Below are 15,517 nucleotides of genomic sequence, written 5' to 3' on the forward strand. Positions count from 1 at the left end.
TGGGACCCCCTGCCCCCATGGCATGGCTATGTAGGGGAAAGAGCCACAGGCCGGTGTCACACCACAAGATCGCCTGCGAGCAGGCAAGCCCAAGGGGAGCAGTGATTCCGCGGAAGGGGTCTGAGAAGGGTTGGCAAGGCGACTGTGGGGCCTGACGGTGGCGGGCGGGCTGCAGCCGCGGCGCTTTTCCAGCGTGGACGGTGCTCCACCAGCAGCAGCAGCAGCAGCAGAGGGAGACCAGGAATAGGCTCGAGCTGAAATAATCTCCCACTCCCACTCACGACGCCCTCCTCACAGCCCATGGCAGCTGCTGCAGCCCCGCAGCCCTTCTCTTTCCTGCCCTGTCCTCCCCCTCCTTCCCGCGCCTCCCTCTTCCCTCTTCTCTACCTCCTCCATGTCTTCTGCTACCTGCCTCGCCCTCCTCCTCCTCTTCCCTCCCACGTCTACTGATGTTCCTCCTCTTCTTCCTCCCTCTTCCTCCGGCTGCAAGGGCAGAAATTCCAACAACTTCATCGCCGTGGTGTCTGACAAATCTCCTCCGGGCTTCCTGTCACTCTCCAGGGGCTGCAGGGAAGGTTCTGGGCTCTCCCTCCGTCTTCAGCCTCCTTCATCTCTCACATCCTCCCATTTCAGACCCAAGATTGAGTTGTCAGTTCCAGAACGCCAAGGTCAGAGCTTCACTCCCTGCTGCCTGGAGCGCAATAGGCAAAGCTGGCCAGTCTAAATACTCTTTTGCTCTGGGACCAAGAAATTCAACTCTTAGGTTGCAGCTTAACCTTAATGGGAGTGAGAGAAGAACGCCACCAGCAGCCTTACTCAAAATGGTGCAAAGCTGGGCATAAGTGGAATTTCTATGGTCGGCAGAAGGGATTGATAAATTCATCCAGTGAAGTACTACGCAGCAGTGAAAAAGGATTTCCGTTATGCAATGGTATGGTGACTTTCACAAGCACGATGTTGAGAAGTTCATTCAGTAAACACAAAGGAGAGGCTGAGCATGATGGCGCACGGCTTTAATCTGGCACTCAGGAGGCAGGGGCAAGACTATCTCTGTGAGTTTGAGGTCAGCCCGATCTACAGCAGTGAGTTTCAGACAATCCAACAACCACCAGGAATTGAGAGCTGAGAGTGGTGGGCTCATGTCTACATTTCTAGCCCTTGGGAAGCTGAAACAGGAGGGTTGCTTCAAGTTTGAAGCCAGCCTGGGCTGCCGCAGCTCTTCTCATTACCTAAACCAAATTGCCTGATTTCTGAAGGCCTTTGTATTTGGACACCTGGCTCATACAATAAACCTACAACCTACAGCTTTTTGTGTTTTCCCCAGATGTTAAATTTTCCTATTTGAAATCCTGGCTGGGTGGCTGGGTGATGTTAGAATAGCATTTAATCTCTTCCAAATTAAAAATTAATGTTGAGTTTCTACATGAAAACAAATTTGTCCTTGGGCGCTTTTCTAAAGAGCTGACCTGCTGGGGAACGGGGTGTGTGTGTGCTGTGTGGGGCTGGAAGGTGGAGGAACACTGGCCAAGGTTGAGGGACTTCATCTCTGTAAGACACTGTCACCACAGCTCTACCTCTCTCTTGTCACCTAAAGTGGGAAACTGCTGCCCCCTATTGCCTACAGGTCTCTCTCAAAAAAAAAAAAAAAAAATTCCATGAGTTTTGTAAGGTTTGCTGTGCTCTCATTTTACAGACCAAGAAACGAGGGCTTAGAGCTCTGGTGGAACCTAGTCACAGTCACAGAGCTATGCACACAAGTGGAGCTGCAAGCCAGACTCCGTGATCCCCAAGGTGGTCCAATGAATTCACCCAGCATGTGACAAGGGAAAGTCCTTTGGTCTTAGGTGGCCATAGACAGCACAGCCTACATAAAGCTCGGTCTTCTCAAGACAAGCAAGCACTTGTATTTTCAGTGAGAACAAACGTGTACTGCGAACACAGAGGGGCTGGTGAATGACCAATATCCAGTAACCGGGGCTGGAGAGATGCCTCAGCCGTTAAGAGCACTGGCTGCTCTTCCAGAAGACCTGGGTTCAATTCCCAGCACCTGCATGACAGTTCACAACTGTCTGTAGTCCGGTTCCATGGGATCTGATACTCTCACACAGACATACATGCAGGCATGGCACCAACGCTCATAAATAAGTGAATCATATTTTAAAATCCAGTAATGAATTTTTGGTGACATTTAAATTGAGTTTGAGGGATGAGCAGATTGTCAGCAGGCACTTCGACAGTCCCAAGTATGTTAGGGCAGGCAGCAATCCTGCGGGAAATCTGAACAAGGTGAAATTTTGTTTCACAATATCATGTACATAGATCTTTCTAAGAAGGTTCTTTTTTTTATTCTTTTAACTATGTGTATGTGCATGGGGATGAGCACGTGCATGTAAGTGCGGTGGCCCTCAGAGGACATAGCACTCCCAGCATCCTCAGGGGTTCTCCGAAGGATGGTGTGGGGGTTAAGGACCTTGAGCACTCCCCAACCTAGATAAGCAGGGTAATGGGGGAGCAAACAAAAGAAACACAAAAATTGGAGTTCTCATTTTTAGCACCCATCTCCCTCCCATAGCCTCCATTTTTTTTTTAACCTTTTAGAGCTTTATTAAGAGGAGAGAGACACAGAGACAGATACAGAGATCACGTAGAGGGAGAGTGCAGAGAGATCCTCCAGTTTTGATACTACCTCTGACTCTCTATAGTCATCTCCCTGGATAATCCTAAAACTGCGTTGTAATAGGCAGGGGAAACCCCTATGTACTATGACTTTCTGAATAAGTCCATGTGATCCTTACTTATTGCTATTATGCTTTAAATTTTATGTGTTTGGGGTGTTTTGTCTGCATGTGTGTCTGTATCCCATGTGTGTGCGGTGCCCGTGGAGGCCAGAAGACGGCCAGAATTGGAGTACAGACGGTTGTGAGCCCCCCTGTCAGCACTAGGACTCGAATTCGGGTTCTCAGCAAAAGCAACCAACCGTTGCAACAGCGCAGCGCCTTTTCTCCCGCCCTGGTCCACGTGATCCTTAGTTTGAACGTCGAAGGGCTGGAGCCGATGGATTTTTGGCTCTCGGGGGCCGCCGTCCCGCCCCAGGATCTCCCCCTTGTCCCTCGGCGGCCGCCGTGCGTCCGTTACGTGGCAGCTGTCGGCGCCGGCCAATCAGCGGCGCCCGCATCAGCCCCCTCGGGAGGCGCCGCCGGAAGGGGCGGAGCTGAGGCGGCGGCGGCGGCTGAGGCGGCAGCGGTGGCGGCGGCTCTGGAGGCCGCAGTCCGCGTCCCGGCTCCGGCCCGTGCCGCACCATGGTGACGCTCGCAGAGCTGTTGGTGCTGCTGGCCGCGCTGCTGGCCACGGCCTCGGGCTACTTTGTCAGCATCGACGCGCACGCCGAGGAGTGCTTCTTCGAGCGGGTCACCTCGGGCACCAAGATGGGCCTCATCTTCGAGGTGGCGGAGGGCGGCTTCCTGGACATCGACGTGGAGGTGCGGGCGCGCTGCCCGCCGTCGGGGCGGCGCCGCTCGGCCGCTCGGCCGCTCGGGGGTTGGAGCGACCCGGGTAGTGCCGCGGGGGCCCGAGCGGGGCAGCGTTCGCCAGGGCGCGGGGGGCCGGGGAGGGGCCTCGCCGCCGCCGCCCGCCGCCCGTCGCGCAGCCCCCCGACGGGCCCTGCCCGCGCGGCCCGGGAAGCGCTCGTCTTTCCGAGCGGCTTCGGGTTCCGTTCGGCACTTGGGCGCGGCGGGCTCGGCCTCTCCCTTGGCTTTGTCCCGCGGCGGCCGCGTGTCGGCCGGCTCGGGCGGGAGCGGCTCAGCGTCGTGCCCCCTCCGTCCTCAAGGGCTCGCGCGCGCGCGCGTGCGGCCTGGCGCGGAGACAAACTTCGGGAAAAGTAGTAGGATCGGAGAGCGCGGAGTCGCGCCACGGCGGCGGTGCCGTTCCTGGCCTCGGCAGAAACCAGCCTGACTTCCTCGGCCCCGCTTTCTTACGCCAGCGGCCAGATCGGTCCCACGAGAGATGGCGCTGGGATCGCTCGTTTTTTTTTTAGGAGCGAGGATCTCAGCGAAGTGTGTAGAAAGCTCACTTATTTGGAGAATAAAAGTGACTTGCCGAATTTTTTTTGGAAACAGGGTTAGGGCTCGTGCAGGCTTCGAGCTCACTTGCCTCTGCCTTCTGAGGGATGGGAGTAAGGGCGTTCACTGCCATGCCCCGACAATTTGCTGCATTAAGGGGGGGAAAAAAGTAACAGTACCTGACTTAATTTACTTGTTAGTCTTACTGACTGGGTGGAAAGATTGTTCAATTGTTAGTGAATGCTAATAGAGCTGAGCAGAACTCAAGCACAGCTGGGACCTCAAAGTTGGGAAGCCGCTTGGCTTAGCCAGGAACCTATCTAGATGAAGATGAGCTCTTCCAGTTCCCCAAGTTTTGCAGGTGACTGGCCCTTAAAGAGGCAGCTTGGGCCAAAGAGATGGCTTGGCGGGTGTGAATACTTGCTGATCTTTCAAAGTTCAGTGTAGGGGTTCAACACAAGCCGTGACTCCAGCTCCAGGGCACCTGATACCCTCTTTGGGCACCTGCTTGTATGTGTACACACACCCTCCTCGTTTCCAACCTGCTGCTCTTCCCTAAACCTTGACAAGCATGTCAAATCAGTCACATCCTGTGTTGTTTGGCAGTGATCACAAAAAACCTTGAAACATGTTTTGCAAAATTACTCATTTTGATAGGGTGTGATGGGGCGCACCTTTACTTTAAATTGTATTTATACAGCAAAGAAGTATCAATAGTCAGCACAAATCCAAAACCAACAACCAGCCGTGGGCCGAGAAACAGCTGTGTGACTTCCTCCAGGGTGTTCAGGAAGGGCATGGTGCACAGCACCTGTGCACCGCACACGGTAGTGGCCAGTGACATCAGGATCAGTGCACCGGGTGTGCTTGATGGCCTGTGGCAGGAGGGCGTTCTGCGGTTATTGGGGTGGGGCCTCAGTCCGTAGAGCTGTGGTCTTCTGCAGGAGTGGGGCACATCTTTATTTACTTCACTAGCACTGTCGACAGGCAGCTTGGACTAGTAATGAGACCCTATCTCAAAACAAAAATAAAAATTTCTTATTTTGGAAAGCTTTCTGTTTTCAGTGTTTGCTGAAGGAGTTAGGACAGTCCGAGACCGAACCTTGAGTTGTCTGGTTTCTGTTTCTGACAGGTTTACGTTTCCCTTGGACAGATAATACCTAAAGGCAGTCAGTGGAGAGGTGCTTTAGGGAGCCATTGAGTCTGCTCTTGCTGATTAGATGGGAGAATTAGTGCCCACAGGGTTGACTATGGCTCACTGCAGGGGACCTAATCAAGGTCCAGCCTAGTGGGTTTCCTGCTGAAGGATGCTACTTAGGATCCTAAATATTTAGTGAACTTCTGTCTCTCTCCTGCCTCAGATCACAGGACCAGATAACAAAGGCATCTATAAAGGAGACCGAGAATCCAGCGGGAAGTACACATTTGCAGCCCACATGGATGGGACATACAAGTTCTGCTTTAGTAATAGGATGTCTACCATGACTCCAAAGATAGTCATGTTCACCATTGACATTGGGGAGGCTCCCAAAGGACAAGACATGGAGACAGAAGGTGAGATATCACTTTTGACGAAGAGCACTTCAATTCATTACCCTCACCTATCTGAGTACAGTGTGTATGTGATTTTTTAAAAATTTCTCTTTCCAGATTGAGTCACTGTCCTTAAAAATAAAATTACTGTTGAAGTGGATGTAAACCTGTAATTAGCCAGTTTCTGAAAGTTACTGTTTGTTTTCAGTGGTTTTGATTGTCCCTTCTGGCCCCCATGGAGTCCCTCCCTGTGCCCTTGTCATCCTCTAGGCTCCATGTGTCTGGATTCTGTTAATTAGCTAATCCTGGGCCCACCCCTCCCTCTGTGTACATTTGCAGACCGCTGTGCTCGCCCAGCTAATCTCACACTTTCCTCTAGGTGGTGGAGACTCCTGGGATGGTACGTGATTGGCTGGTTTGGTTTTTGACAGCATCCCGTTTTTTGGTTTTGCATCCCGATACCTAATTCCTGATTCCTTTTCTCTAACTTAATTTGCTGGCATGAGAGTGGTTTTTCCCTTTTTAAAATCCCCTGCAACTAATTAACGTTATTTTTGTATATTTGAGACTTTGGTTGACAGGTACAAGTCGGATGACTTCAGCTTGATAGGTATGGCAACACCTGACTGATGTTTTTATGTGACTTTGCCTAAAATGGATGCTGAAGGGTGCAAAGGCTCAACTAAATGCACAGGACGGTGTTAGTAGACACTTTAGAGAAACTGAGTCTAGGCTTCTTTTTTTTTTTGGTTTTTCGAGACAGGGTTTCTCTGTGTAGCTTTGCGCCTTTTCCTGGAACTCACTTGGTAGCCCAGGCTGGCCTCGAACTCACAGAGATCCGCCTGGCTCTGCCTCCCGAGTGCTGGGATTAAAGGCGTGCTCCACCACCGCCCGGCTTGAGTCTAGGCTTCTTTACTGCTAAGGTTTCTAATGTGAAGTTTGGTTAGGTTTAAAGTACTGTGAGAGAGTTTTTTCAGAGCTGATGAGAAGTTTGCTTTGGCTGACTGTTCACACACACTCATTATTGTTTGCTTTTGCTTTGTTAGGATTTTTTCTGCTTTATTTTTGGTGGTGTTGGGAATTGAACATGGGACTTTGTGCATGGCCGGTGAGCACACCACCATTGAGCTGCGTCCCAGCCTTTTCTCTATATTTTAATTTTGAGATAAGACTTCACAAAGTTGCCCATGCTGCGCTTAAGTTGTGATCTTTTTGCCTCAGGTTCTGGAGCAGCTGGAACCGCAGGTCTGTCTGTACCCCTGGGTCTGCCCTCCAGTTGGTTCTGGAGAAACTGCTTTGCTGCTTCCCAGCAGCCAGCAGACTTTTTTTTTTCCTCCATTGTCACAGCACGCACATGGTAGAAAAGGCAGTTGTTTACCACATCCCACAGTATCTGCTTCTGGCATACACATCTAGATAGAGCACCCACGCAGTGAAGGTGAAGTTTCAGATGGTTTTGAACTCTGTAAAACTGAGAATTTTGTTTAATCTCTGTGCTTATTTTTCAGGGCCATTTACAGTGCTGAGCTTGCCCAATTCTTAGTGAGAGAAAATTCATGGTTTTGAAGGAGTTGGTATTTCTTCACAGTCTGAAAATTGGTCCTCTTTACATGGCTAGAAAGTAATGGCCCGGCTGGAGAGATGGCTCAGCAGCTAAAAGCAGTGGCTACTCTTCCAGAGGACCTGGGTTCAATTCCCAGCAACCACATGGCAGCTTACACTTGTCTGTAACTCCACTTCCAGGGGATCTGACACCTTCACACCAGTGCATATAAAATTAAATAAATGAAAAATAAACAAAGAAAGTAATGGCCTTTGAATGTGGATAGTGAGCTTCTGGTTAATCCTTTAACTGCCTCAGGGTCTTGCTTTTGCTTGTCGATGGCAGCTGTTAGGTTGAGCCTTCTTTAAAGCAGTGGCTTCCAAGTGGGTCAGTTTTCTTTCCTTTTGAGATGTTTGGTAATGTCTGGAGACCTTTCTTATTCTAAGGTCAAGGTACCTCTCTTAAGAAACCCTACTTAAAAGATTTGACATAGTGTGTGGGCTCCAGAGGCTGCTGAGGGGTGATTGGACGTTCTGGTCCAGCCCTTCAGTGTAGAGGCCAGGGGCGTGAAAACCTGAGGGTTACCCTGAGTAAACTGAAATCTCATCTGAGGCTGGATCCTGGGCAGCTGGTAGGCAACTCCTTTTAAATAACAGAACAACTTGATTAGAGAGGATATCTGGGTGGTCGAAATAGAGAGGATACCTGGGTGGTCGAGATGTTTCTGGGTCAAGTGTGAGGACCTGAACTTGATCTTGGAACTCGTGGTGGAGATAACTCCTGAAGGTTGCCCTCTGACCTCCGAATGCTCCCTCCAAAGCCCCATATATGCACTGAAATAAATATGTCTCTGGGTGAGAACCCAAACCACTCAGGCTTGTCTTCACTTAGGCATGCTGCTGTGCTTTGTAGTTCAGACACTCGGGGAACAGCATGTGGCTGGTTAGTTTTTTCCTGAGTGTTAAGTTTTTTGCTCTACTAAGTTCAAAACCTGTTTGGTGCTAAATTAACTAACATCGTAGTTAGGTGATTTCTCTCTCTCTCTCTTTTTTTTTTTTTTTGTCCAAGACAGGATCTCTGTAGCCCTGGCTGTCCTGGAACTCAATGTGTAGACCAGGCTGGCCTTGAACTCACAGATATCTGCTTGCCTTTGCCTTCTGAGTGCTTGGATTAAAGGCATTTGCCACCAAGTTACGTGTTTTTGTTTTTTTTTTAAGGCATATGCCACCATCTCCGACTGGCCAAGTTACATGATTCTTTCTTTCTTTCTTTTTTTTTTTTTTTTTTTTTTTTGGTTTTTCAAGACAGGGTTTCTCTGTGTAGCTTTGCGCCTGGAACTCGCTTTGGAGACCAGGCTGGCGTTGAACTCACAGAGATCCACCTGCCTCTGCCTCCCGAGTGCTGGGATTAAAGGCGTGCGCCACCACCGCCCGACTCTTTCTTTTCTTGAGACAGTGTTTCTCTGTGTAGTTTTGGTGCCTGTCCTGGCTCTTACTCTGTAGACCAGACTGGAACTCACAGAGATCCACCTGCCTCTGCCTGCTGAGTGTTGGGATTAAGGTGTGTGCCACCATGCCTGGCTTATGCGTAGGCTTTTTGTTGTTCGTTTGTTTGTTTTATGTTTATTTGCTCTGTGTTGTTTGTTTCTCATTAGTAGAGTGAACTGGGAGGAATTCCTCAGGGGAATTGTTCTCTAGTTAGTAAGCATTGTATAGTCTGTTCCCTAGTTGGAAATAGAGTGGATTGTCTGCTGGGAATGGACTTTTAAAAATGCTCTGAAAAGCTAGTGTCACACACCTTGAACTCCAGCACTCAGGAGGGAGCGGCAGAGGCAGGCAGACGTTTTTGAGTGCAAGGCCAGCCCGGTTTGTATAGTGAGTTGCAGGACAGCCCAGTGAGGCCCTGTCTCAAAACCAAAGCAACAAAAAAAGCTCTGAAAGCCAGGTGTGGAGGTGCATGCCTTTGATGGCCACTTGAGGGGTGGAAGATGTAAGGTCAGGAGTGGAAGACTGGCCTTGGCTATCTTGGGAGCTTGGAGCCAGGCTGGGCTGCGTGAGACATTGTCTCAAAAACAGCAAGACAAAAGGAGTAGGTCTTGAGGGTTGAATTGTCGTCAGTGGTTCAGGTAGTTGCTTGAGCTCTTTCTACACCTAGCTCTCTGTGTGCCCTCTCTGAGAGGATTTTATCTAACAAGTATTTCTCACAAAGATCACTAAGTGTGTGCTGCTCTGTCTCCTGGTCTCCGCAGCTCATCAGAACAAGCTGGAAGAAATGATTAACGAGCTGGCAGTGGCCATGACGGCTGTGAAGCACGAGCAGGAGTACATGGAAGTCCGGGAGAGAATACACAGAGCCAGTGAGTTATGGACCCAGCTCGTGACAGTGTTTCCTGGTAGTGGTGTCCCTGCTTATAGATGTACAAATATTCCATAGCAAGACTTTGACTCTAGAGTTCTACATGTCTGTGAGACATGGTTATTGTGCCTTGTATTAAGCTGGGGTGTTGCTGAGACAACACTCTATACCAGAAATGTTTGTGTGTGTGGTGTTTTTGTTTGTTTGTTTGCTCTTTGGTTATTGAGACAAGGTAACCCTGGCTGTCCTGGAACTCACTATATAAATCAAGCTGGCCTCAAACTCAAGCCACCTGCCTCTGTTTCCTATGTGTTAGGATTAAAGGTGTGCATTACTGTGCCTGGCGAGGGTTTTTTTTATTTTATTTTTTTAAATATCCCAACCAGAGTTTCCCCTCCCTCCCATTTCCCCAGGTCCCCCATCCCTACCCTCATCCACTCCTCCACTGTTTTCTCTTCAGATATCAGTTGGCATCCCATGGATATCAGCCATTCAGCCATCCATGGTATATCAAATTGAAGTGAGACTAGGTATCTTCTCTTTTATTAAGGCTGGATGAGGCTATGTGGTAGGAGGAATGGGTCCCAAAAGCAGGCAACACAGTCAGAGACATTCCGTGCTCTTACTGTTAGTAGTCTCACACAAAAACCAAGTTACACAACTGTAGCACATACGCAAGAGGGCCTAGTCAGTCCCATGCAGGCTCCCTGGTTGTTGGTTCAGTCTCTGTGAACCCCTGTGAGCCCAGGTTAGTTGCTTCTATGGGTTTTCTTATGGTGCCCCTGACACCACAGGGTCCTTAAATCCTTCCTCCCCCTCTTCCAAAGGATTCCCCGAGCTCCATCTAATGTTTGGCTGTGGGTCTGTGCATCTGTTTCCATCAGTTGCTGGGGTAAAGCCTCTCTGACGACAGTTGGGCTAGGCACCAATCTATGACTATAGCAGAATACCTAGGTCTCTGGGTCTCTGTGGTATCCTGCCTCTGGTTTTTTCTGGGTTTTTTTTTTTTTTCTTTTTTTCTTTTTAAGATTTATTTAAGCCATGTGGTGGTGGTACATGCCTTTAGTCCAACACTCGAGAGGTCAGCCTGTGTTCTACAGGACATCCAAGGCTGTCCAGAGAAACCCTGTCTCAGGAAAAAAAAGAAAAAAGATTTATTTTTACTGTATTCCCGTGAGTGTATGCTTGTGATGTCAGTGCAGCATATATGTGCAGTACTCACAGGGTCCTGGAACTGGAGTGACCTGTGGTTGTGAGTAGGGAACCGAACCCAATCCTCTGAAAGAGCTGCAAATGTTTTTAACTGATAAGTCATTTCTCCAGCCCAAGAGTGGTTTTTTTGTTTGTTTTTTTCTTTTTAAGTTTGTGATTAGGGTTGGCAAGATACTGCGCTGTGGGTGAAGGTTCTTTCTACCAAGTCTGATGACTTGAGTTGGGACCCACATGATAGAAGAGGAGAATGGATTCCTGCTGTTTGTCCTCTCCTCTGACTCCCGCATACATGCACACACTCAAAATAGATCATTAGGTTTAAAAAAAAATTTTCTTATGATCAACTAAAGGTTTTTAAAACCAGAAAATGCTGTAAGATGAAAGTTAAATTACTTTTTTCGTTTTGTGTGGTTTGTTTGTTTGTTTGTTTTGAGACAAGGTTTCTCTGTATAGTCCTGGCTGTCCTGGAACTCACTCTGTAGACGAGGCTGGCCTCAAACTCAAAAATCCACCTGCCTCTGCCTCCCAAGTGCTGGGGTTAAAGGCGTGCGCCACCACCGCCCAGGAAGGTTAAATTACTTTTAAGTAACATACCAGAAACCTTCGTATCCACACTCAAGTGCCATGTGCAGAGGAAGGTCTAGCCCAGAGTGGAAGGCTGGGGAGTGGTTCAGTGTGCAAAGCGCTTGTCACCAAGAGTGATCACACATCCAAGGTACACTGACATGTACAGACACAGTACATACAAAGATGGAATAGTTCTTACAAAACGTTGGGATTTTCTTTCTTTCTTTTTTTTTTTTTCCAGGACATTTCTGGTAGTAGATATTCCTGTTCACCATGCTTATATCCTGTAGCTATTACAGAATGAGGTTTTTACACACTTAGTTTTGTAAATCGGATGCTTCCTCTAGTGTTGCTGTTCATTATCTTGTACTTCCTGCTCCTCAGAAATGAGTAAATGGGGCTTGGTAGCACACATTGTGTGCTTGGGAGGCAGGAGCAGACAGATCTCTTGAGTTTCAGGCCAGATAGGGCTGCATAGTGAGACTCTGTCTAACATGAAAATAAACAGCAAACAAAAGCAGTGAGCAGGAGGCCTTTGGTTTACTCGTAGTAATAATGCTGGGTTGTTACTGTCCCGCTAGGTCAGGTAATGTGTCGACTGGATTCCAGTGAAGACAGTGTTCTGTATGCACAGTTTCTTGGGTGGCTGGATTCATCTGTCATCCAAAGATGCGTTTTTAAAGGTCTCTTACTTTTAAAATTATGTATATATGCACTTACCTGTATGTGTTGCCACATGCGTGCATGCAAGTGTCTTCAGGCTAGGTGAGGTCATGAGATACCTTGGAGCTGGAGTTACAAGTGGCTGTGATCCACCTGATGTGGATGCTGGGAACCTAACTTGGTTCCTCTGGAAGAGCAGCAAATGCTCCTAATTGTCTAGCCATCTCTTCAGCCCCCACAAAGATGCTCTTTAAAATAAGTGAGAGGAGATGCTGGTCATCGTGGCGCATGCCTGTAATCCCATCGCCTGGAAAGTGGAAGTGGGAAGAGCAGGAGTTTTAAAGGTGTTTTCAGCTATAAAACTGGTTTGTGGTTATTCTGGGCTACATATAGAGAATGTCTCAAATAAAACAAAATAATGAAAATTTGTTTTCACACAAGTGAAAGAGACTTTGTGGCAGATAATATTTCCTCAGATACATATATTTAATTTTTTTGAGACAGTCTTATGCGTCCTAAATTGGCCTTGAACTCAGTTATTACTGAGGGACCATGGCTGGCTGATCCTCCACTGTAGCTTCCAGAGTGCAGGAATTACAGGATGGGTCAGCATGCTTGTTTTTAGGGTTATTTTGAAAGTTACCAGTCTGTGGTCTGGGTGGGCGGAGTGATTGTCAGCTGTGAGTGGCCCTACGTAGAGATGATGGAGGTCCTGTGCCGCTTTGTGGGTTGCTGTTAAAGTCTGTTTGTTTGCCTCCACAGTCAACGACAACACAAACAGCAGAGTGGTCCTTTGGTCCTTCTTCGAAGCTCTTGTTCTAGTTGCCATGACATTGGGACAGATCTACTACCTGAAGAGATTTTTTGAAGTCCGGAGGGTTGTTTAAAAGGCCTTTTCCTGTTGATCCCAAATTCACAATTCACTTGTTTACCAAACACCTTGGTCATAATAATGTCATTAGTTTATACATTTTTATTTTCTGAACGTTCATGACTTATGTTTCTTTGTGATTAATGGGTGTTGGGGAAAACCTGTTTAGGAAAGTTAGAGTGAAAATTTGACATTGATTGGCCTTACTTGAATGCTGCCCCATTATACAGGTCCTTCCAAGAGTTCAGAGGCTGTTAATGCTGTATGGGACTATGGTCTTTATTATGTTTTCACCTTCAGTTTTCATAATAAAATGCAGTTTGATCAGGAAGTAGCCCACAGCCTGACTGCATTCTCGGGAGTCCCTCATCTGTGTTTATTACCAGAGGTTCATTTTGTTGAGTCCTTACAGCAACAGTAGACTGAATCTTGACCCTTCTGACCAGCCTCAGGGCAGAGCGACCTGACTGGGGTATGTTGCCGTGTGGGCACTCAGACTTTCTTGAGTTTTGCTTTAAACTAGACTCATCCCAACACTTCCCCCCCAAAGTTTTATATTGAACCTTAGAACAGCATCACCTCTATTCGACTGGACACAAGCAGCTGACAACTTACGAGTCTGTTGAAGCCAGTGTTCTGGGTGTTGGAACAGACTGCTCTCCCTTCTGTACTGCACTTAGGAAGAGCGGATTTGCTCAAGTGGAAGCCTGCATTTCTCAAGCCAAAGGGTTCAGCCTCTTGGATTGCTTGCAGTGATAGGCAGCCACTGTCGTCCTTGTAATCAGTGGCCTTGGAGTCCTGGTCTTCAGTGTCAGCACTAGGGTTCTGTTTGTCCTCTGGTGTCTTTCTTTTTTTGGCACATGTCAGTTTTGTTTATAGAAAATGAAGAGACTCTCTCTCTGATGATGGGTTTAATGAAAGTCGCTCTGCTTTGGGTGTGGGCGATCCAGGATTATGTGGTGACTGATGTCTGATAGCTACCTGGATATTTTATTTTCTTTTTTGGATCTTGCAAGGGGAAAACTACAAGTAACAAGTTTTGTAAAATTAATTTAAATTTGTTATAGGTTTTCATGTTCAGGACAAATAATTTTTCAACCCTGGATGACTATCCTTGCAACAGTCTGTTGGTAAGGTGACTCTTTCACCGTAGGGCAGCTGTTGCATGCCAATTTTTTTTTTGTGTGTGTGTGTGTGAAAACACTTCAGAATTGAATTAAAAGATGTAAATTTAAAATTGGTTGTGTATCTAATATGCCCCAGGTTCAGTAAATAAACAATTCTTTTTAAAAACAGTCAGTATTCTGTGGTTTTATATTAATGCTGGTTAACTTAAAATTTTTGATAAATACAAATTTTCTTTTTCTTCAACTGAGATATGCCTATGTTTACAAACAGCTATGTTTTATCATTTTTATTTCTGTAAAGAAAGTTAGTGAACAAGAATACCATTTTAAGCCAGGTGGTGGTGGCAGTGGCGCACGCCTTTAATCCTAGCACTTGGGGGAGGCCGAGGCAGACAGGTCTCTGTGAGTTTGAGGCCAGCCTGGGCTACAGAGTGAGTTTCAGGACAGGATCCAAAGCTACACAGAGAAACACTGTCTCGAGAAGCCAAAATGCCATTTTAAGCCAGGTGTGGTGGTGGCCCATGCCTTTAATCCCAGCACTGGGGAGGCTGAGGCAGGTGGATCTCAGTTTGAGGCCAGCCTGGTCTACATAGTTCCAGGACAGCCAGTGTTACATAGAGAGATCCTGTATCAAAAGACAAAACAAAACAAAACAAAACAAACAAACAAACCTCCATCAAAACCTTAAAAAGTTACCATTTTAGTCTTTGTGGTTTCTTTGGGTCAGTGTTAAATATCTTAGGTGGAGGAAGTCACGTTTGATCTTTTTTTATTTAACCACTAGTTATGGATGTAGGGAAATGAGCTGGAGGGAGATGAAGTGAGTTGCCCATGGCTGTAGAGAAAGGAGGGTGGAGACAGAGCCAGCTTTCCTGCAGAGAATCTTACAGAGTTGCTAGTGGCCAGTCATCAAGTATTGTGCCTGTAAAGGCCGACCTGCTGTCAAGCTCTCTGTAAATGGTCTGTCGTATTGATGTCTCATAGCCACCATTACCTTTTGTACAATTATTAAATAAGCAGACTTGGAAAAGACTTTTCAGCTCAGCAAAGTAGTAAATAGAGCGCAAAAAGCAAATAGCCACGTGATCGCCTGCTGCCGTCAACAGGCTGCCTGTCCTCGGATCGCACCCTATGGTAGTCACAGGGGCCTTTGGAGGATGCGGTGAGGACTTTTTGTTCATTCCTGCCACAAGTTTGGCATCTGTATGCAGCATTTAGTCAGGAGGATGACAAAAGGCCCACCGTTGGTTTGCTTTTGGGGAGGGGATGTGAATCTACCAGCATTTGCACACGCTAAAAGTCCGTGTAGGTGCAAACAGGCGTTCTGCTGTCCAGGAAGTGGTCACCGAGAAGGTGACTTATTGGGAGGCTGAAGGACGTCTGGAAGACATCCGTGAACAGCTGGCGGCAGGTCCGCAGGTGAGCCCCTCTCAGCTGGCCGAATGACTGGGGAGGCTGTGCTTGTCTGGCGCCCTCGCTTAACCGCGAAGTCCTGAGAGTCATGCACCTTATATGCGCACCGGCGGAGGGTCCCCAGCATCCTTTATGCGTATCTGTTGGGGACCCACACGGGGCTCCTCCTCCTCCC

The 15,517-nt window shown here is 47.8% G+C and overlaps 1 protein-coding gene across 2 annotated transcripts; it reads left to right on the forward strand.

Annotated features, from left to right (window-relative positions):
- Positions 1 to 3,203: 3,203 nt before the first annotated feature.
- On the forward strand, positions 3,204 to 14,097 carry Tmed2 (transmembrane p24 trafficking protein 2). Of its 2 annotated transcripts, XM_052755461.1 has the most exons (5): positions 3,204 to 3,479; positions 5,420 to 5,612; positions 9,383 to 9,490; positions 11,850 to 11,951; positions 12,694 to 14,097. In XM_052755461.1, exons 1-5 carry the CDS (start codon positions 3,300 to 3,302, stop codon positions 12,816 to 12,818), a joined length of 708 nt encoding a protein of 235 aa, XP_052611421.1. In that variant the 5' UTR covers positions 3,204 to 3,299; the 3' UTR covers positions 12,819 to 14,097. The 2 variants fall into 2 exon arrangements, with proteins under 2 accessions (XP_052611421.1, XP_052611422.1); XM_052755462.1 differs by lacking the exon at positions 11,850 to 11,951 and having other exon boundaries at positions 3,206 to 3,479.
- Positions 14,098 to 15,517: the final 1,420 nt, after the last annotated feature.

The sequence above is a fragment of the Peromyscus californicus genome, unplaced genomic scaffold (genome assembly GCF_007827085.1).
Source record: "Peromyscus californicus insignis strain IS unplaced genomic scaffold, ASM782708v3 Scaffold_2__1_contigs__length_46816999, whole genome shotgun sequence".
NCBI lineage: Eukaryota > Metazoa > Chordata > Mammalia > Rodentia > Cricetidae > Peromyscus > Peromyscus californicus.